Consider the following 23,324-nt stretch of genomic DNA (forward strand, 5'->3'; position numbering starts at 1 on the left):
CAAGGAGGAGGATTTTGATTAAAACAACCCACTACAACACTATTTAAGACTCCCGTAAGAAACCTTTGAGAAGCAGAGAAAGAAATGCTGTCATGGTCTCCTCCTGCGTGCTGGGTCAACATCGCGCAGTCAGGTGGGATCAACTACCATTCCCATCTCCAAATGAAGTAAAAATCAAATTTGTCTTGGCCAATAAGGAAAAATGATTAATATCACTGAACCTCTGTCAGAGTATTTCGCGTTACACAGATCAAAGGAATTCATACAGTATGCAAACCTGTTCTACTAGTAAAAAAGAATGTTTTTGCTGGCACAGAGCCACTTTCTATTTTCTTGCACTGCAGCCTGGCTTTTTCCTCCTGTCAACTGAGATCCATGCAAAATTGTTCTGCTGCCTCCTGACTCATGCCGGTATTCCTGCCTGCTCGCAACAGGCAGGGAAACGTGTTTCGATACATCCACTCCAAATTAGAATTATTAATCATCAATATAAATGTGGCATTTTCCATCATCTTTAACGCCTTCCTACTTCTTACTGCTAAGCCTGCGAAGTGCATTAGAGTAACGTTTACAAATCTTGTTTCACAAAATAAACCCGGAATTCTAAAAAGATAGAATGTGTTCATCATGGGCTAAACCACAGTTTGAAATTACATTTTTGAAAATGGAGATTCACCACTGGGCCAATTTATTTTTAAACTGAAATCCCATTTATTTAAGAATGAGAAAAATAGGTGCAATTATTAATTAGGAGAACATCTATATTGTCCGTCGAAAGACTTATTTTCAAATAGATATTAACACATCCTTGTGAATTATTTAATATTTATCTGGCTTTTGAAAACAGGAAGTAAAACAAGCCAGAGAAGCTGAATTTGAGATTTTCAAAGATTCATCAAGTAGCATGCATGTAATTCCATAAAAAGAAAATTATTAGGGCAGGCTCCTTAACTTTCTTCTGTCCCCTCGAAAATTCAAACCCATCTATTTAACTGATAGTTTTGGGATACCTCAAATGAAATCCTAACTGTCAGCAGCAGTGACATCCGACAGCAAAAGAGGTCTGAGAGAACCCCCGCGTGCTATCACGTCAGTGATACACGGAGCAAAGAGTGCTTGAAAAGGCAATGATACAATAAATCATAGAAATTCCTGTTCTGCTGTTAGTCTACAGGTTAAAAGGCGCAAAAAGCAAGCTTTAACTTCTTGGACCATAAACACTTGCAAGGGGTGTTCTGGTCTATTGTATCTGCCTTCATAGAACTCAGGCTCAACGAGTGTGAAGGGTCTTTAGACTCGGGTGCTTTCTAAACACAGCTCGGCCGCCTAAAACAAAAAGCAATTTATCAAGAGCCAACTACACAGTATGAAGACCAAGCCGAGACTTGAGTTGTAGAACAAGTCATTCCCAGGATCTTTGAAAGTGGATGCCATAAAATTACTTTAGTTCCAAAAAGGTGAGGGAATAGCCTCAAGATTTGCTCAGAGCACGGCAATCCCACTGACTGGTGGTTTTCCCCAAAATAAAAGGCTATTCATTGGTTCTAATTCTTTCAGATCTGTCAGAAGCAGTTATGCCTCACAGTTATGTTGGCTGATTCATGAACTTCTACATCTGCATGATATTCTTTCAGTAGACACTTTGGAGAGAACCCAATGCACAACCTTTCTGTAACAAAGACTTCTGCAAGACCCACTACAGGTCTCTCTCTGTTTCAAAGGGCAAGGAAGGAAGGGAACGGGGCCAGGCTTTCCAAGAGACAGCTCTGTCGTACTTCTTTATCATGCCTGACCCATTCCAAAGAGGAAATTGCCGAGTGCCCTGATTTTTTCTTCATATTGTTAAAATATTAACAATGGATTTGAGGAATAATTGCAGGGGTTGCTGAAATGTCTACGGATAACGCAGGCATGAAGTGGGCACGCCGGCTGGGGTGTCTGCAAACAAAGCCATGGCGTTCAGGCCTGGATAACCAAAGAGAGACTGTAGTCAAAAGTACTTTCTTCCAACTATGCCATAGTACCCAAGGGCCTCCCAAATAATCATGAATTCATCCTTACATTTCCACTTAGAAATTAGGAATTACTAGTAGTACAAAGATCTGATAGCGAGGAATATTAAGGAACTTTTCTATGTCTGCATTTGGAAGTCCCCGGTACGACACAGATTTCTAAGTCTCAATCCAGAATCTTAATCAGGTTTTATACAAAACCTTAACATGAAAAGAGCTTTAAAATGCTCAAATTATACCATCTGAAAGATTAATTTAATCAAAAAAATGTGGTGCCTTGTACCCGACATACATTTCACAATCACTTTAGTAATTAGCTTTTCTCTACACAAAACATCACTGTTTTAACTATCGTTGTTTTGGGACCTTCCAGGTCTGCGAGAACATTATCTTTCTTGACTAATGTAGCGGTCGGAATATACCGGATGAGAAAAGACAAAGTACCACATCTCCCTTGAGCGCTGGGCCAACGTATGGTCCTGCAAATTGTGGGAAGATGGCGTTTGGGATAGTTTGCCGAATATTCTTAAGACGACTGCTCTTCCACTGTGTGCGAAAGAGGGTTTTTTCTTATGCCTAAAATGACTGTCTTCAATAAGCGGTGATTCACTGAACTAGCCCTGAAGCTGCCTGTGGAAGCTCAGTATTCAAAAACCATCTGTGCCAGCAAGTACCAGGAGAGGGCTTTCACTTGATATTTAAACAAATTATACCCTCAGATATTTCAAACATATACTCTATATTTATGTATTTTGGGATACTAGCCATAGGTCTTGATGAAAAGCCAAATTATTTAATTATTATTATTCTTAAATAGAGAAAAATATTTGCATTTAACCTCTACACTTCAATTCCACAGTAAAAAAGCGAGCCACCTTAGCGCCCATCAAATATTTAACTTGTGAAGTTACCTGACCTAGTCCGGTGACGGCTAATGCTTTTCTTAAAGCTTTAACTCTTACGATTACATGGAAATACCTATTTCATAAACAAAACCATTTTTAATCCTAATTCTTAAATTCTTACAATTCAATAAAAAAGCTCGTAACTGTGAACTGAAGAGATTCAAAATCATGAAGGTAAACAAAAGCACCTCAAAAGTTATTATTTTTCATCTGACATGGGAGGTGCTTAAGGATACTCACTAAAGAGCCTGAGAGGCTGCTGTGTCGCCTGTCCTGCCGCACCTTCCCCAGCCACTGCTGTGCACCAACGCAGCACTAACAGGACCCACGAGCAAACCAGAATTAGGCAGTGAAGCTGCTAAACACACACCACGGTTCAGGACTTACATACCTAACTTATCACTGTGCATTACATTCCCCAAAGCAGTAGCATTCAAAAGATATTTTCCAATAATTTTGTCTAGTATCATCAAATAAATTTTAAAAGCTCTAAAATCCTGCCCATGCAAGATATCCAACTCGGCACGGCAGAGAAGCTGAATTCTTCCAAAGGCATCTCGTTTCTCTTTACCCCTTCTCTTTCGCTCTGGATCTAACGCACATTATAATACTAAGCAGGCTGAATTACTGATGAGCTGCTGGCTGCCACAGAGGCACCCGTGTTTCTGGCAGATTATCTAAAATAGGAGAAGACAAGAAAGGTACTAAAAAGAAAGCGAGCGAAGAGCAGGTGATCTCCAGTTTGCTGCCTCTGCCTTGTTGGGAGCTCCTCTCCCAGCGCTCACTGGGCTCTGGGCCAAACCGCTTCAGCAAGCTCAGCACAAACTATCCACTTTTTATTGTTGTTCCGGTAGTTTTCTGCCAATTTATCAAACGGGAAGGGGTTAGCACAGGGTACGACGGGAGCCAGAGCCGATGAAAGGGAAGGGGCAGGAATGCACAACCGGGGATCGGGACGGAGATCGCAGTCAGATCAGCTCAGGCTACTGCGCAATCGCAGTCTGAAACCGGTTACGCGTCTGGTGGCAGCGTTATTTGGGGATGTCTCGCCCCTGCTCATCCGCTTCTCTATGAAATCTTTTCCCCCATTTTTTTGGAAAGGAATTTTTTATATGGCTGCATGGAAAAGCAGATCAAAGAACGTACATGATGGAAAAATAACCTCACCCCAAAACTGCTAATTTTCCATCTCCCCCAGTAAAAGCAATAAAAACCCCCAAAAGCTGTACTAGTACAGAAGAGGCAAACGATGGGCCTGGCCTTGGTAACTTAAGCTAATCCTGCCATCCAAAACAAAGTCTGTTTAGCTATGGCATGGAAAGAAGCAAAGAAGTCCAAATGAGCCCTGGCAACGTGAGACACAGAGCACGTTTAAAGAAAATGGTCTTGAACAAAGTACTGGTGGAAAAATACTTGCAATCACGAGCACAAGCTTTTTCACACTTATAAAAGCTGCATAAGAGCTGTTTCTCTGCAGACAACAAACAGTACCGATCAGAGAAACACCAAGCTCTTCCATCAACTTTTTCTCTTAAGCCAAATAACCATCACTACTCCCTAAACTGACCTCCTGCTCAGATCAAAAGGGTATTATTAAAAAGATCCAATTTCCAAAGGGAAATTGAGAGCCAGTATTTCTGTTGAACCAAGAAGTTGGACTGAAGTCCAACACTGCCCATTGAAAAAAATGGCCGACGCAACTAAGTAAAGTATCAAACAAGAGGTAGTTCAGAAAAAGAAAAAATGTAACGGGCAGGGGTGGGATGATTTGTAAGCGATATCACTTTGGATCCGCAAAGGTGCAGTGTCCCAGCTGCAACAAAAGCAGACATATACATCAAAAAAGATTAATGAGGAGACCAGCAACTTCAATGACAAAAACTGGACGTTTGGACCAAAAAAATAAATAATAAAAGGGCAGGCCGAGAAAGCTCTTGCCCAGTCAGACCTTGCAAACAGAGATCAGCAGCAGCAAGGGCTTAAGAAGCTTAGAAACTGCTTAGAGAAATCAGACGGTGGAGGAAGCCAGACATCTGAAGGTGGAACTGGGCTAAGGGGATGTCTGTATGACAGGACATAGTCTTACAATAGTTTTCTACGTTGTTTATAATCTCTGGAAAACCAAAGAGAAATCAGATAGTCTTAGACAAACAATGCAGATTTCCAGTACCTTTTTAGAGTGAAACGTTTTTGAGGAGTTGAGTTTATTGCTGCATCGGCGCCCTAAGGAGTAGCTCAGAAGAATAACAGAAGGAGAACTTCTAGCAGCCAACCTGCGTGACGCAGCTTCTGTGATCCTTTAGATCCTGTCCCCAGAAAAGGCACTGAATAATCCAGAGGCGGTACCCAAGTCCTTGAAAGGCGCTTGCAGCCAGGCACCAGTGTGAGCTGGCCAGAACGGCGAGAAGGTAGGAGGGGAGGGATGGGAGCAACTCAGCCTGAACTGGCAGAAGATCCACACAAGTCATGACTCCAGGAAATCCACGGATCGGCAAAAACCTCAAGGATAATTTGTCTACGGAATAACACAGAAGTTCAGCAAAATTTGGGCTAGGGGAGCAAGAAAAGGAGGCAAAAGTCTCCCGAAGCCTTTGGAATTTGCCACAGACCTTGATCTTTCCTTGAAGCAGCGTCCCAGCAGAGCAAGGAGCTTCCTGAGAGAGAGGGAAGCTCTTCACCATAAATCCATTCAGGCATATAGCTCTGAATTCAATGTTTCACTGAAGGTGACCACAATTTGGTTGATCAAAACATAAAAGCTTAAAAAAAGGATTGTTTTTCAACAGGGGCAGTAGACAATAAAAATTAAATTCTGATACTTGGGAAAAAATATTCCTTTGGTCAAGTAAAGACAAGCGGGGAACGTGCATTTGCTAATATCTGAAGGGATCCGTGTATTATTAGAAGGTTCAAATTATTTTAAAATGAATCTTGTGTGAAAGCCAATGCTATCACTATCCAGCCGAGCTTCTAACGGAAGCTGCTTTTGGCCTGATTGCTGCAGGATTTCTTACAGAGGCACAGGGAGGAGAACAGAACGCTCTGCTGAATGTACGACAAGGAGGGAGGCCGAAAGAGAAGGAATGTCACAGGACAACACAAAACCCAGGACGCTGCCTCAGTCCGGAAATGATGTGACCAGAAACCGGGAGCACCTCTGACATACCTGAAGTCCGAAGTCAACTTGAGAATATAAACACGGCCCACTTCTATCCCTAGCTCAGCTCATTCCTTAGCACCGATCTTCGCACATGAAAAGGGAAACCGGAGTCAGGGAAAAGCTATCCAAAATGGGAAACAAAAAGGCCTTTGGAAACGCCTGGCATTTAGACAGTCAAACGTCCGAGCCAAAACTGTTTGTCATTTATTCGAAACAAAACGTTTGCGTTTTCCTCAGAGCAGGCGTATAACGGGGAGAATATTACTGTGTCTCCTGTTGCGCCGGCATTTCCAGCAGAACCGACGGGCGGCCAGCTCCATCCGCGCCTGCGGACACTGCTCAGGGCTCTCCACGGCCGCGCAGCCACGCCACCCTGGTTCTCCCCTCGCTTAATACAGACCCTGCTGTTGAGGATCCTGCATTGCATTGTGCAGCATAGCTACTTCCCATTTAAGATAACAGGAGAATCATACTAACAAATCTGATTCTACTTCTAGAGCACAGTACTCTTATTAAAATTACATACAATTTAGAATGATGACAAACTCGTCTTTGCAGTTGCGGGGGACAACCAGCCATTCTGTAAAAAGTTTTGACACATATTCATCATAAAAACACACTTACTGGCATTACTACAAGCTCTTGGTCCAAACTAAGCACTGCTACAGTTATGTTTTTCCGGATATTGCTTCACGCCCTACTCTTTTTTTCTGTTTTCCGTTGGGTTATGCAGAGGAGAAAACCAGTATAAAGGCAGTGAGCATTTTTAGGGAGAGAGCTACACTTCAGGTTTAACTTCTTTTTAAAATACTCTCTAAATATCTGTTTAAAGGTAACACTTGAAAAATAAAGCTAAGAGAAGATGTCATTTTAACTGTGGCAAAGTAAGATAAACTGGACTCACGGTCCTTCTAATTTAGCAATTTCTATCGCCTTTTCCAGGTTGCACAGCTCACTGAAAACACCGGCATGCAGCATCTCTAGTTATTCCTACCAGGTTTGGAAATAATCAATCCTCTGATTGCGTGTACGCACACATACCTCTCCTCCTATGGTGAGCAGTCCAGGCGAATCAAGCTTCCGTTTCTTCCGGGGACCGATAGCTGCCAATGCAGTCAGATTGGCATCCCTCTGCCTCATTTGTGCAAGTTCTTGTTGCTGCATCTATTACAGAGAGAAAAAACAACGTTTAGCTTTTATTCTCTTGTCATTGCAAAAAATTACTCTCAGACTTGCGTGCATTAGGTAAAAAAGGAAGGTAGAGAAGTTCTCTTGACTTCCCACAGGATTTCTGCTTCCAAATTACTCAATCGTCTTTGAAAACTCCATCCATATCCTCGGAAACTGCCTTAGCCAGTAAGTACTATCCACTAACTACACATCTCCAGTTTAAGACTGATAAGAAGACTGTAAATACCAATTCAAATCCTCAAAATGGATCTCAAACATTTTCTTTAATCTTAGATTTTAGATTTCCTTAGAATATTTCAAACACGCTTGATATTTGCTCCCCCCCCCCCCCCCCCCCCCCCCAAATCACATCTAAATGAATAAAACGCCTCTATCTAAACATTAGCAGAAGGCAATGCTGACACAAAAGCCCCACAAACTGAATTTACAACTGCTTTCGGGGATCAGGATTTAGGTAACGACACATTTAACTAGTTTGAGGCTAAGAAAACAGTGTGCCAGCTGCATCATCTAACAGCGCAGCGTGCTACAGAAAAGAGGAGAAAGCGCTCTGGCCACCGCACAGTGAAGAGGTAAGACTGCATACTCGTTTCTGCACTGTACAATCCTTTTAGAGAGTTAATGGTAAGAGACATATTCCCCTGAACAATGTGACTTCAATATATATTCTGATCATCAATACTACACAAGAATAATCGATGAGGTAACGCAACATATGCTTTCAATTAGATAAAAGCATTCATAGCTCTTAGTACTAATTCTTATCAATTTCAAAACTTCGGGTTTGCAAAATCCTTCAATAAATTCAGAGGATGTGCTGTTTTCCAATCTCATCGATGTCATACTTGTTCCCACTTCAACAGAAACGCACACAACACTACCTCAAGAAATTCAACAGTGGTAACAAAACCATTGTATGGTACAGGCACAATTCTTCATTAAAATAAAACCGAACTGACAAGTGTAGATAGACGTGTCTCAGCCATCACTTACATGCTGCTGCATACACAAGCGGGGCTGAACTGTCTTGGTCAACGTTAAAAGGAAAGGAGGTTTAAACAAAAAAGTACCAATGCATGGTATCTTTTCTCCATTCACTTCAGCCTAGAAAAAGCAGGTCCACTTCACCCACCCTATTTAGTGCATTTTTTGGGCTTATTCATTTAGCAGCGCAACATATTTTCACGTTGTTCAGAAAAAGAAAACTTAGTACATTTAGAGTTTGAAAACCCTAAAATGTGTTGTTTCACACTTTTACGCTATATGTTTTGCAACTTGAGTTATTACCGTAACTTCAATAAAAAATTATCTACAAATACACATCCCATTTACCTACAGGATAAAAGAATTTCCTAAATACAAAAAGGAGATGTGGAAAAATACCTAAATAATAGTGCAAAGGTCTATACGTACTTCTCTTTGCCAACTCATATTAGGTTTTTAGCTCAAATATCTTTGGCTCTCTTCCAGATTAAATGCCAGTTAGACAGACCTGCCCGCTTACCCTTTCAAGGTAGATAGCAACAGTGGTGAGCTCTAATCATTTACAAAGGTCATGATCGGAAGCTAGCCCGTAAGCAGTCATTTAAAATTCGATTGATCCCTATTTGTAGTCAGGGAAAGAAAATGGACATTTCAGCTGTATTGTAATTATGAGGCTTCAAGGCAACTGTAAATAGATGTGCAAATCCAGATACTGGCAAATACCTTAGAGAAGAAATTATTACTATAGTATAACATATATCCAGGAAAGGTTGAAGATAAAACTGCATATAAAAAAAGATCAATCATCTTTTTGCTAATTTGCCATGCTTGCCAGCCTATAAGGGTTATCACAATTATCAGAAGTCTGATGAATATTTAAGCGAGGGCCAACTGGCTTAGAGTGATCTCAGACGGAGTTGTAAAGTGGATGGCTTCACAGAATAAGAATTTTTGCACTGGAGAAAGTATTCATTTCCTGGGAGGCGCAGGTCAGAAATACAGTCTGATAGAGAGCCGGTGTCATGCAGCCGTTTTTACAGGAGTATCTTATCCAAAGTCACCGTTTCCAGACCCACAGTAAGCTAATACTTTCTTGGCTCTTTGCACTACCTGTACTGCCATGTACAGTGATTGTTTCGATGTGTAAGATAAGCACATAGTGCCTCTGAAAAGTTGCTCTAAGGACTACAATTTAGTATTTCTTTTTTTTTGCACGTGCAAATTGTAAAGCAAAACATGCCGTTCCTCTAAACGCCACACAGCGGGACAAATCCTGCCCTCGCTTTGAAACCCGCCCGGTGCCCGGTGCCGCGCTACTGAGCAAACACGCCAAAGAGTCAAGAGGCTGCAGAAGGGTTTGCGCTCGTTCACTCCTCAGATTCTTTGTCCTTTCTTCTTTATTCAGTGAGAAGAGCTAAAGATAGTTCTTGTTATCACACGCTAATTTTCGACAGGCGTGGTAGCCTAGCGCTGACTGCCCCAACAGAGGCACAAGGCTTGCCGCTGCCCGTACCTGAGCAGGAGCGGGAGAGCTGGCTCAGCACGGGGAGCCGAAGGCGCTGGGCTCGCTCCTACCGGCCCTGGGTGAATACCGGCAAGACCTTCCCCTGCGCTTCCCCGAGCCTCTCACCCCGCTTCACCCGGCTCGTCGATTTGGGCTATAAGCTCCCCAGACGCAGATCCTCCTGTACGACGTGCCTTACTTATCGTCCAGCCCCAGCGGGTCTAATAGGCGCTACTTTTACACAATAAGGAATATGCTGCCAGGTACAAAAACTCCAGACAAAAACCCAATACAGTTTCTCATATTGGTTTTACAGTACGCACCTTGGCATGCTACAACAGAAAAGAGCAACCTTCTTATGTAAACCCTAACGAACGTTGGTCAAAACATATCAAACGCATCAAACACACATGCAGCATCGGTAAAACCACACTATCCTGATGTTTTATAAAATAAGGGCTGAAGTGCTGAAGTGCTTGATTGATACTATACTACACAAATTCTCATCACTCTTAGGCATTAGGTATCACTGATGATTCTTTTAAAAAATTGCTCATCTGAAGGCAGAGGATCAGAAAATTACATTTTCAAATAATGAGAAGAATTATGATCCTGATACTGGTTACTAACAAAGGCATTCATCTTGCAGCGGTTAGCGTGCTCCAGTCGGCTTCAGGAAACATCTTTGCACGCTCACCATTAGCTACATAAAGCATCTTGACAGTGTATGGACACTTACTAGGAAGACACTGTGGTGGTGCAAGTCCCCCTCCTCCGCCTTTGCCCACTCAGTGCTTGGTGCGGTTCCCCATCCCGGGCCGCACACCAACCGCGGGGACGTCAGGCATGAAACGTGGAAGATAAAGGGCCAGAGCGTGAAGGCAGCCCCGTAACGGGCCTGGCTCCGGCCTCCCCTGTCGCTTGGGACCATCACTCACTGACAGCCCACCATGTCTGTACCTGGGCCATGGCCCAAAGAGGGGGGTGATACCAGAACTGGCAGATCTAGCAAGCTCTGGTCTTGCACAACTGGTGGAAAGCACTGGAATGTTCCACCATCCGAGTTGGGCCGGAGTGGTGAAAGTCAATTATCTCAGACGCTACAAGTAGCGATTCTAGCGAGACCCTTAGGGCTCTCCTGGAGGGCAGCGGGCTGTGACCAGCACCTCCCCCGGGTCGGGACACCGCTCAGGCAGACCCCTTGGGGACTGGAATGCCGGGGCGAGTCAACCCCCTCGAGTCCCCGTTATCACCCGCTGAGGAACGCCGATGCTATGGGACTATCTGCTCTAAACTCAAAGAGGGAGACTTTAACTCTCGGCGAGTCTCTCTGGCATCCACCTCCCCACATACACATTAGCTCTTACCAGTGTGGGTGTTCTTATATTACAGCCAAATATTTGTCTGCGCACGCGGAAAAGGGGGACCCATCGGCTCACTGGAGTCACCCATTGTGAAGGAACCTTTAGTTCTAATAGTTAAAAACTCGGGTGTAGGAGTGCGTGCCACCCCTTAAGTGCTGTGTGTTTGCATGTTTGTGCTTATATGTGTATGTATTGATTTAGGACACCTTATAGTGAGTTAGTGTGAATCTTGCTGTCTTCAAATCTGTAATTAAGTCGCTGTTCAATTATTTTGTTAAACCACCTTGTAAATCCTTAAATCAATTAATGATTCAGTGCTGCTAAAACTTAACTCTTGATCTACCTTGAATCATTAGTAAGTTTTAAATTGCTACTAAATCATAACCGTGTGAAATATTTCCATCCACGACAGACGTTTGACAAGATCCCTGGATGTTATTTAACCTCCTGGAGCAGACCAACCACCACAGTTGCCTTCTTCACCCCCCCCTGTTCCAACTTTCTCTTCTTTCCATCTCCATAGTTGTGTTTTTTCATACCCTACACCAGATTACCTGTACCAAATCTCTTTCCTACTCATCATCTGACTCTTCACCAAAAAGGTTATCCTTTGTCACAATCTTTGTTTAAAAAAAAAAAAAAGCAGCAGTATCTTGGTTTCAGTTCAAAAGACGGGGCCACCATACCTTTCCGAGCCACGTCTACACATGCACTGCGGCTGCCAGCATCTCATTCGACAGGAGCCTCTTAAAATGAATGCCATGGAGATATGAACGATTTTGAATAGTCATAAAACCTGATACGGTTAGTGCAGGTGTCTTGCAAGAAGCTTAGGAACAGTCAAACAGTTTTGTGGGAGTTGTGTAACTAATGTCGATTTAATTACTCTGCTTTGCTGTCAACAGATTCCTTTTAAGACGTACCTCTTGCACCACCAGATGCCACAAGCGCGACTCTGACCAGTGGAGGCTCTTTTCCCCAGTATATTGTGGAACCGTATTCTCTACGTCAAGTGGAAATGACTTCGCAACCAGTTTTGCATACACAGTTCCAAAATCATCACCCTCTGAATTCTCAGCGCTAAGAATAATGTGAATTAAATGCAGCCATCTTCAATATTCCTAAATTACCCTTAAAAGTACCCGTGAAACTAAAGCTACTTAAGCTTCTTACTTTACCTGATCAATTATATTTTAAAGTAAGGAAGCAGCCTGTTATTACAATATAGTTTATCTTCTAACTAAGCCAGTTAATAATTTCTGCATATTTAAACAAATGAAGCACCTATTAATATCTATACATACTGATAAAATAAATAAATTTCCTGTTAATTAACATGATTTAGCAGAAATGAATCTAACTCGCTACATCAACCAACAAGATGGAACTGTTTGATAGCTGCACTCATTCACGCTCATTTTCATATTGGACTGCTGATGGAATATAATTCTTTAACTTGCCTTCATCACAATTAATATGGATATATTTATCAATAGCATATTAAAATTTCTGCCCTCTGGGCAGGAAGCAATGCTTCATTTGGAACCGCACTAATCAACAACAATTAACTTTTTTGAAAGTCAAAATATTTATCTAAAACACAGACAAATATTCCAATATATTATACAAGAAAAATGCTTACAAATGAGATGCTGTTCCTTGCTCCTTATCTGATCCCAATTTATTTTTAGCATGCCATTTACTTACTAAGAGGTATTTCATTACTCAATGACAACTTTAAGTTAAAGAGATCCCTTTGATGAGAAGTACAGTATAAGAATTAAGCACCAGTATTATCCACACAATGAAATTTTCTTCTTTGAGACAGCGGCATAGCATTAAAACCATAGAAAGAACACTACTTCACTACTTTAATAAAGTAAAGCTAACAACAGAGGTTCTAAAATTTTAGTTTGTTTTCCTTAGATCACTGTTCGTTACGATACATGGAGGTATTTCAGAAAGAAGTGCCACAAGCCATATGCCACGAGGAAGACAGCCACATGTCTATCTGAAATATCAACGTTAGATCTTAAAATCTAGATTTAGTAACTTCCAAACCCCAAGAATACACTATTCATGGCACGCTTTGTAAATAATTTTGCAACAGAAACCAAGCATTTATTTTAAGCCTTTGTCACTTCAAGCCTTTTCTGCACTACAGCCATCGTCAGAACAGCCACCGAGACAGATATTAACAAATAAATCTGTGCTGTGAATATACACTCAGTGATTTTTTTTTTTCTTCTTTGATTTCCACTTCCACCAGCAGTTGTGGCAGTCCGCACAACTGGAAGAATCCAGCAGTTTCACAGACCAGTATGGATTAATTTTCAAGATTTCTTTAAGAACTAAATCCCCCATCCATTACTCTACGTAGTATTATCATAACCACAGAGAACAGTGAAGATTATTCTCCACTTTTCTAGATCAACCAAGCCAAGAGCAAACGCAAGGAAGTTACGGCTGGAGGAATACATTCTGTGGATTTGTTCAAGGTATGAATTTGGTCTGGAAAGACAACCGTAAAACAAACGCTGGATCCTTGGGATACACACCCGCAGATCTCAAGGCAAACACCTTCTCCAACCCAGAGCGTCCAGTGGCCCAGCGTGGCTGTAATCTCTACTGTCAACTGAGAATTCTTCCTCTTCAGTGAGCACAAAAGTGAATCTCCCGCGAGAAATACGTCTGTTACCGTCAGCTCTGCAAACGTCCCAGCGAAACATCCGCAGGAAAAGGGAACGCCAGGCAGCAAACGAGGCGCCGCGCTGCTCATCGGAAAGACAGGAGTTGTTTGAAACCGTGAGCAAAATGCATCTTGGAGGGAAGGGGAAATGTGCTCCAAATGGAGGGAAAACCTAAGCAAACCGAAATCAGCTCTGTTTAAAGCAGAGACGTAGATGGAAAAAGGCGCTGAGCGGTAGCTGCCAAGGACTGCGCTACGAGAAATTTCCTTCAGTTTGATCAGAAAGTAAGAGACGACTGGAACTCTAACAATTCACTCAACACATAAATACCTTCAAAAATAAAAGGGAAAAGAGGGACATCACAGGAGAGAGGGAAAGGTCAAGGAGGTGCTTCTCTACCTGCAGGCAGAAGTCAGGGATGGTTTTTGGCCTGGAAGGCAAATAACCTGGTGACAGAGAGACAGAGATGATTGTGAAGGTAGAGAAGAAGGATGAGCTTGAGGAAGTAGTCAAGTATGTTTAAATACTGTCAATATAGGCTCTGATAAGGGAATAGAAGCTGAGCTGTAAAAGTAAATTTCTGTAGCCACGGAGCCAACTCAGCCCCCAAAGAACTGGGCTTTGGCTACTTACAATTCCCAACGCAGTTCAGAAATGCCGCCCAAGAAGAAGAAAAGAGGGCACAGAAGAGGCTAACAGCACAACAGAAGCCATAAATATCGACAAGGACGAAGACAGCCAGGAATGAGCCCCAAACGGGAAACTGGCACCAGAGCGCGCTGAGCGACAGAAACGTTTGATGAAAGCAAGATCATATAAACAGCGATTTAGGCATTGATTTCTAGCCAATAGGCGCCAATGGAGGTCTCTCCTAATTCTGTTTGCGATGGGTGGCTTAATTCCTGATAACAGGGTCGTACGCTGGGAAAAGCTTGTCTTCACTGATGGTTCTGCAACACCTATCTATCAGTCTCAGCCACCGATTACACCCCCGGAAAAACATCTTTTTTGCCAAGGAGAGCCTGAAATGTGGAACCATTAGACATGTCCTGAGATGCCCACAACAGAAGGTGCAATTAAACAAATGAAACTCATTAAAAATGCTGGCAGTATCCTCAACAAGTCCAGGACAATGATAAAAAAGGATCAGTGCATTGCCGACCTCCAGAGAGAGTCTTGCAGAAGAGGTAACGTCTGCAGAAGGGCCACGCTGTGCTCCTGCCGCTCCTTTGCCTTACCAAAGTCTGGACGGTCAGGAGCTGTACAGCGATCGCACGCTGACGGGTAAGAAACTGGTCCAAAGCAGCTGAAGTTCAGCAGTGGCACTGCAGTAACGCAATACCAGAGAAGTTTTACACGTCTAATAGCAAATCATACACTGAACACATTCTGTGAGACTTCCAAACGTTCACAGCTCTGCCAAATCGTATCTCATTTTCGTCAATACAAAGTTGGAGGGTATTCTCCACAAGTGTTCTCCCCCAACCCGGTAAAAGCTCCAATCACCCCTTGCGACGGCTGTACATCTAGTTGAAGTAGATCGAGATTTTATTTTACTGAAAAAGGTGTGTGTGTGTTAGTTTTTTTTTCTTTTTCTTCCCTTTTTTTCCTTTCCCACACACTTTTAACAACAGCTGAAAATTATTGCATAGTGTTTGAAAAAATCACCCTGGGCAAAGACTAAGCTGGGAACAATTCAGCCCCCAAGATGAATGTTTCTCAAAATAATGAGCATCTGAATGCAGTTCTAGAACCTTAACTGGGGTACTTTTGACCAAGTGTCTTTCTTACAACAGGCATTTATGTTTATTACATCTAATTTCATTATGTTTTAGAAGTTTACTCAAATTTTCCATTAACATTTGCCCTTTTACTTTCAACACAATATATGTCAAACTTCTGATACAGAAAATGCCAGGTGCATCCTGCCTTTCATTTTTATTTTTCCCTGAAGAAAAGACTTAATTGTAATTTTCTCAAGTCACGTATATTACCTAGTTAAATGCGATTTTAGAAATAATTATCAGTAAAACTACAATTTTATCTCCTTCCTACTCAAGACCACATACTGCCTGACCTGATTCAAAGTTGTAGGTTTAATGTTCTTGGAGGTCTCCTTAAGAGATTACTCACGGCTTAAAAAAATCAAGAGCAGGCAGAATTTTGAGAGTCATTTTTCAAAGTCTTGTAATTTTTTAACATACTTTTTGTCTCTCGTACTCTTGCATTCCCCAAATAATTTGAAGCTCTCCTCATCTCACCAGTTCCTTTCATCAAATAATGCTCTTTATGGGTACCTATGAACTTTTTTGTTAATTTGGCATACTCTTGCTTGGTTGCCTTTTTGATTTTCCAAGTACAATGCGCTATTTTAGTTTAACTTAAAACCATTTATTTCTGATTTATTTCTGCAACTCTCCAACCATCTCTTAAGCTACATATTCCTATCTATAATATACAAGGTATAATAAATACGTTTTTTAGAAAGATGATCTTCAAATTCCACTGAAAGACTTCTACAACATTGGTTTTTGTCCTTCCAGTAACCTTAATCATGACATTTCTTCATCCCTCAAAAATGGTTGTTGGAGCTTTATTTTTTGTCATCGGTCCTAATTTTATGTCGGAGCAACCCAACAACGGACAGCTGCAAATCTTCTCAAACTGTTCTTCAAAGGCAAGGAGACATACTCCTACAGTATAACACGGCCGAGAAGCCCGCCAGCCCGAACGCTTGCTGGCGCTCTCGCGGGCTCCCCAGTTCAGGCGCGCGCACCAGGAGAACATCCTCGCCCCTGGGGCACCGTCACGAAGGACTGGTTAAGCTCCTTCCCCAGGCCCTGTGTCAATCTAAGCGGGGGTTTACTGTCCTCCCAAGATTTCTAGGTTGTTCTCCTTTTCCCCTGAATGAGGCACTACGTGAGGGCTCCAAAACAGATGCTTTAATGAAGATTAGGGAATATAAAACTCAGTGAAAACCTGTATGAACACCAGTCGTGCCCCGAGTTACAGCCCAGAGTTACGAAGAGCAGCAAACTTGTTGAGCTCTCGTGGCTTTAGTTAGGGAGGTCTGACAAACACGGGGAGAACAGGAAATAACTCAACCGAGAGAAGTGAGAAGGTGCGCTTTGCTTTTTGGAAACATGTGGAAAATACAAGGGTCAGCCAAGGCCCGCAGCCGAGCTTTCTGTCAGCGCCCGTGCCTGGAGCCGGAGGGCGTGCAGAGACGCCCAGAGGCTGTGCTGCCCACTGCTACCCGGCCCGAGAGGTCGTACGAGAACATGAATCGGCCACTCAATTTTTCACATGGTGAAATGTCCTCGAGATAAACATTTTTGAAAATACCCTTTAAAGACTCTTTCATTGTATCCGAGTAACGCAACCGCTACTTGGACAGTGGAAACTCTCCGTGGCCGCTACAACTTTGCGTGAGCGCTGTGAGACTCCGGTCAAGAATTTTATCCGCACGATCTTCTCCGTGCATCACGAGTTCCAACAGCAGACCACGGGCTTTTGTTACTTTTCTCTCTATTCCCTCTCTGGCACACACTTGAAATGTGCAATAATTAAGAACCAGTACAGCAGACCCATACCAAAACCACGGGGAAAGTACTCTCTTGGTTAGCGCAGCAAGGGAATCAACTGGGGACGGAGGTACGTAGAAAGATCTTGGCTTCGTGGAAGTGAAGAGTGACAGCATGTCATCCCATAAAATCTCGAGTCAGCCTGGAGCATTTTCCCCATTTTTTCCAAAGAGATAGTCCTATTTTTTGGCAAAATTTCTCTACCTATATGCCATTACCACAAAACTTTGGAAGAGCAGAAATTTTAAGTGCGTTTAAAACACTAGTTAATCGGGAATTCTGGAAAGAGGCTTTATTAACTGGATTATTCCAAAAGAAAGCGCCCAGGTTTTGATACCAGTCCCCCACCATTCTTATGGGAAATCTGCATCTGGAAACTGCCAGCCTCATTTGAGGAAACGAGGCAAATGCAGCAATCTACTAAAAATAATTTGGCTGTAATAAGTAATTTTAATCAAATAGTTAGAGAGAATGGCATCGAAGTTAATTTCTGAAGTGTCACAAACAGATGGGAAATGTGTAGCGTAGAGACTGGTTGTGCACTTTTAACGCAATACCCTTTTTTTTTTTTCAGTCTGGATTGTGGTTTGATCAAGTCTATGTGACATGACAAAAACAATTTTAATTTATTCTGAAACTATATTCAACTAAAGAATACACAATACAGCGAGTACGCTCCTCTTTTCAAAAGCGAGGTTTGAGGCAGAGCGATCTCGGGAACAGAAATAGCCAGACGCCCACCTTCTTCTCCCCCTTAGAAGTCGTGGGGTAGTACCGGGGGTTCACTTGCAAAATGGAAGTTCCACTGGGGATGCAAAACAAGCTCAAAATTTAAATAATCTACATCTTTTCTATTTTAGATTTGACTATAGCCAAACCGCTGCTGCTCATTCCTCCGGCAGATCAAGGGAACAACACACCACAGTGTGGGGACAAAATATTTCAAGCCATTTTTCATACACTGACAAGGAGTAAATTAGGGAATCTTGTAAGTACAATACAGTAGTCATCCCCGTCTATTGATCACGTATAATTTACATCTTACAAAGATGTGAATTCTTGCATTCTCACTCCACAAGGAAAATCTCAATGATTTATTCATTTCAAATAAAAAATAGAAGGTAGATGAGAAGAATTACTTCACAGGCTGTAGCTTTCTCAGGGCACTAGTGCTAGGCTCTTCTTTCGCACTGCCCGAAGGGCCTTTGTGTGCAAGTCCCTCTAATTAACAAGGTGAATCATGCAGCAGTTCCCTAATTAGTGAACATGACAAGCCAATGGAAACAAGCAGACAGACCTGGCGTACAGATACGGTCAACAAAAGGCACGGCAACACGCCGCTAAAGAAATATACATATTTCATGTAAATAAAATACAAAAAGTGAGAGAACTAGCATCATACCTAATTTCCCTTTTCATGTTTTATGCTTATTCCTCATTTATTGCAGATATAAATAAGGCCACAATAAATCAAGGTTTCCAGCTGCAAGTCACACCACCTCTCCAAAATCAAAGAGGAGCTATCCGACGTGAACCAGCATCTGCTTAAGGGGCAGTATTTGTTTTCTCTCTTGTTTTTCTGCTTTAAAGAACTGCAGTTACGTTAGGCTTAGCACTTTAAGAAGCCCTTAATTAATTCTATCCAAAATTATTTTTTCTTGAAATCCCTTTTCACCGACAAATGAAACGAGGGCAAGAGTGCACTATTATTACTGCATTATAAAAATGCCTACATGCCCAATATGTAATGATTTCTAATTTTCGGATAGGGATAAATAAATAAATAATAAAAGTGAATAATCAAAGAATCAGATTTGCATTAAAAAGGAAATGAGATGATCTAAAAATGCACCTTCTTACATTCATCTTTACAAGTGAAACGTTTTTAATCTTTCACTCTTCCTTCTGCTTTTCCCAAAAACACTCTCCCCGTCATCTCCAAAACAACACATGGGGGTTTAATTCATTTTCAATTTATTGCAAATTGAACCTTTGATTTAGATCTTAATGATCCTTCAACATATTAAAAGTCTAAAATGTGTGTCACCAACAGCAAATTCTAATTCTTCACAGAAAAATCCCGCTGTATTCTTTGCTCTCCGTTCCTTGGCACATTATAACAAGCGAGGAAAGCTACAGATTATCCCCTCGATACAGGTCCCTCGTCCTCACGATCTTGAAAACAACTACCTCTGACTTTCCTCTTCTAATTGGCTAAAATTTCCTTACATTCTCAAATTGATGTTCAAAATACTGACGTCTCAAAACCCTCACTTTTCTGAGCAGTCCAGTTTTAAAAACATGGGATTAAAATACTGGCCGCTAAGTAGTAATGGTTCTCCATGCCTTTAAAGGTTCTTTTCTGGCTAGAAATTTGAAGAATATCTAATGACCTTCTATTACGGAACACATTAACTGTTTGAAAGCAGTTTTAAATTCAGTGGAAAAACTCATAATAAATACTGTCAGAGATCACGAGCAGAAAGCTGCAATCACCGCAAGCTATTTGCTGTGTTCATCTTCTCCCCTTCTTCTTATGTGTGGGCTTCTCCTAACTCCTCTCGGCTCCCACCACCGCTGGGACAGCGCAGAGCAGCTCTCAGCGCAGGCCGGGAGGTACCCTCTTTTAACACCGAGGCACAATGGATAACGTGCCAACAACTGAACCATGATCTGCCATACGCACAGAGGAAGTATTCGGCAAACAACCTGTCACAAACGCTTATTGTTTCGGTAACCAACTCAAAGGGCTTCGCTTTATGAAATACCTCACCAACTCTGGCACACCATTTATTAGCAAAGACAGACGTAATTAAACGTGAAACTACTGCAAAAAGAAAAGGGATTGGTGCATTAAAAAGCTTTACGTTCTTCTTTGCATCTTAAATAACAAAATCAAAGTGAGATTGGAAATACACACTAAATATGCAAAACCTGAAATTAATGCAAACCCACAAAATTTTTAGTTGATTTTCCAATAAATGCGATACATAAAACACAGATCATTTTTTATATATAAATGAAAAAATATTTCGCATTTAAGTAAAAACGTTAAATGTAGCTGACAACAACAAATCATAATTGTCTACAGGAGGAGATGTTTTGATATGAGGCTGTATCTAATACCAGAGGGACAAATTCTGTTTGTTTTGAGCGCTGCTGCTGCTGTCAGCAGAGTTACTCCAGAGTTACAGCGGTGCGACAGAGAAGAATTCCATTTCCAGTATTTTAAATATGAGGAACACATATTTAAAAAGTGACAGGAGCAAAAATGCACTAAGAGGCAAACAGGGCAAAAATAAAAATCCCGGAGACGAAACAGTGGGATCATCCTCAGGTTTGCCGCCCAGCCCACCACGTGTTCTTGGCGTTCCCCGACGCTGCCGTGCCGGCTAAGGCACACATCGATTTCCATCTCCAGCAGATCCAGGTTTTCATTTGTTTTCAGATTTCAGTACTAACCAGAAATAATCTCTCCAGATAGAGAGATGGACAGATGAGCATTTTTTACTCAGGAATTATTTTTAATGTCTCATCAGCTAATATTACCTGAGGATATTTACGAGAAGAACATTTACGATTTTTTTTTCTTTTGTACAGCTGAGCAGATCCCAGAAATCATCATCTACTGTAACGTTCACAAAATCACCAATTGACAACTTCAGGGAACGTATGCATTTTAGATAAGGTAACAATGTTCAAGATGCTTAAATAGGCATTATAATTGCTCTACAGCCAAAGCATCAAAGAATACAGAGCAGAACGCCATCACCTATTACTGAAGCCCCAGCACCGTGACTGCGCGCCACGCGCAAAAGCTTAGCTCAACAGCAAAGTGTATTTTACCTCTATGTAAATGACTGGGATTAAACCTTGACAAAACTGGGACTAACAACTGGTCTCAGAAAATCATCCAGAGCCTCTCATGGCCTGAAGGTACCTTTCTCCTCTGAGAAGTGACATCTCTAGTGTAATCCAGACCATTGTCCAACTTCTGTATCCTACAATAAGGCACAAGGTTTCATCTTGAGGCTAAATTAGAGACGTTTATAGGGTCAGCTAGTGTAGCTGCAAGTCCTTTAGATGTTTTCCATGCAAGCTGGAGGTCTGCACCACTCTATCTTGTGGTCACGTAGATCATCAAAAAAGCAAAACAGCTAAAAGATGTGAACAATTTATATTCGGGGGGGGGGGGGGGGGGGGAGAAATCATCCCATATTTATGCTTTCTGGCACACTCTAGTAAACAATGGATTCCCGGAACACACGGCTGAAGAAGGAAAAACTGGCAACTTTTAATGACAGACCATTATTGAAACAGAGAGAACAATTTGGTTGAATACTGAATTTACTCTTCCTCAAAATAGGAAGCTGAAAGTGTTTCATTTCATTAAACAGCAGCACATACAGTGAGGTAGTAACGTATACTCAACCACCTTCTTAACTACTACCTGTCACGGTAAGAGACAGCAGATATCCCGAGATACTCCCCAGGTACCCTACCGCACGGCTCGGGCGCCGGCAGATGGCCCTTACAGCCACAGCCTGCCGGGCTGCCTTAACACTAAGGCATGTATCAAACTTCTCCAGAAGTCAAACACAGGTCTTGAAAATAAATAAATAAATAGCCTAACTTCTCATGAAAAATGTGCTCTGTTCTCACCAATCTCACTTCTATTACATTTCTTATAAAGTGAACATTCTCCCTCTCTCCTGTCTCCCCATACACAATTAACACTCCAGTTCAGTTTTTCTGGTCACTGTAATTTCCCATTTTGGCTATCTGACACCTTCCTAAAGCTCACTTGACTTGTCTGAGAGATCTGCCAGATACGAGCACTTCTTCCAGGATAGATTTAAATTTTTTTATATAATTCTTAATTTTGGGAAAAATGAATAGATTTTCACGTACCTTGAGGTGAATATGAGTTTTGGCCATATAGGGTGAAAACCCCGTTAAAAGCCTGACAGTATGTCAAAAAAAAGAAGATTAAGAGAAACCTTCAGAAATCTACACGGTGTTATTTCTGTTTCGAGAACATGAATGTCTGTTCTGAAACTAAACAGACTGAGTAGTCGCGAAGGGAAAGGACGGAGAAGTGTAAAGGCAGCCTCCTCCCTACTTCACATCGCTTATTTGGATTTTCACATGGCTGTGCAGAGTCAATAAACCCATGAACTGTAATTGCATCACACTGTTTTCCAATGCACTTCGCTTCAATCCTACAGATACTGAGATATCAGTCTTAAGGAGTCTGTAATACCTCAGCGTACGCTCGTCAGCACGAATATATAATGGACTTTCCCATTGCAGAAAAGCCCATTCACATCTTTCTGACCGTTTCCATGGAAAAGCAGACGTTAACCACCAGTTCAGCAGCAACTTTCAACACCACACGAAAACAAAAGTCATTACTCAACTGGCTAATAGCGTTACAAGTACAGTAATGCCTTCCGAGTGTTTACATTTTAGAGATAATCGTATCTACCTTTAGTAAACATTTACTTGAGGGAAAAACGACCATCCTGTTTACATTGTGAATGGCAATAGTACATTTTATTTATTTAAAAAATTACTAAAGGGGACCTACTTTTTCAGGGTATGTTGAGCAGCATCTCATTATTCAACCAAGATGATGTAACTATTCAGAGACGCTTTCACAGGCTGACACAAAGGTATGTTTAATGACAAGACTACACTAAAAATAGGACATGGATGGTAACACACCGTTCATGACCTCTGCAGGTCACTGGCCAGCCCCCCGGCTTCTCATTCAGGAGAGGAGTCTGTTTACTACGCCGAACCTGGCACTTCTTACGCTGCTGTTAACTGCAGTAAATATTCCTTAGAGCTCTACCCCAATAAACGGCCTGAAAAGGACAACCAAGCTGATGTCCGCACCGCTCCACCGCAAATCCATACACACGTAA

The 23,324-nt window shown here is 41.8% G+C and overlaps 1 protein-coding gene across 1 annotated transcript in view; it reads right to left on the reverse strand.

Moving 5' to 3' along the window:
* LOC309676867 (transcription initiation factor TFIID subunit 4-like) overlaps positions 1–23,324 on the reverse strand; it is a gene marked incomplete at its 5' end in the record, with an annotated part of 144,626 nt that overhangs the window by 35,284 nt on the left and 86,018 nt on the right. The window contains one exon of the mRNA XM_082489518.1: positions 7,119–7,241. Within this exon, the coding sequence (XP_082345644.1) occupies positions 7,119–7,241 (123 nt within the window). The remainder of the gene's footprint in view (positions 1–7,118; positions 7,242–23,324) is intronic.

This window comes from Vanellus vanellus (genome assembly GCF_965231255.1).
Source record: "Vanellus vanellus genome assembly, chromosome: 12".
Classification (NCBI taxonomy): domain Eukaryota; kingdom Metazoa; phylum Chordata; class Aves; order Charadriiformes; family Charadriidae; genus Vanellus; species Vanellus vanellus.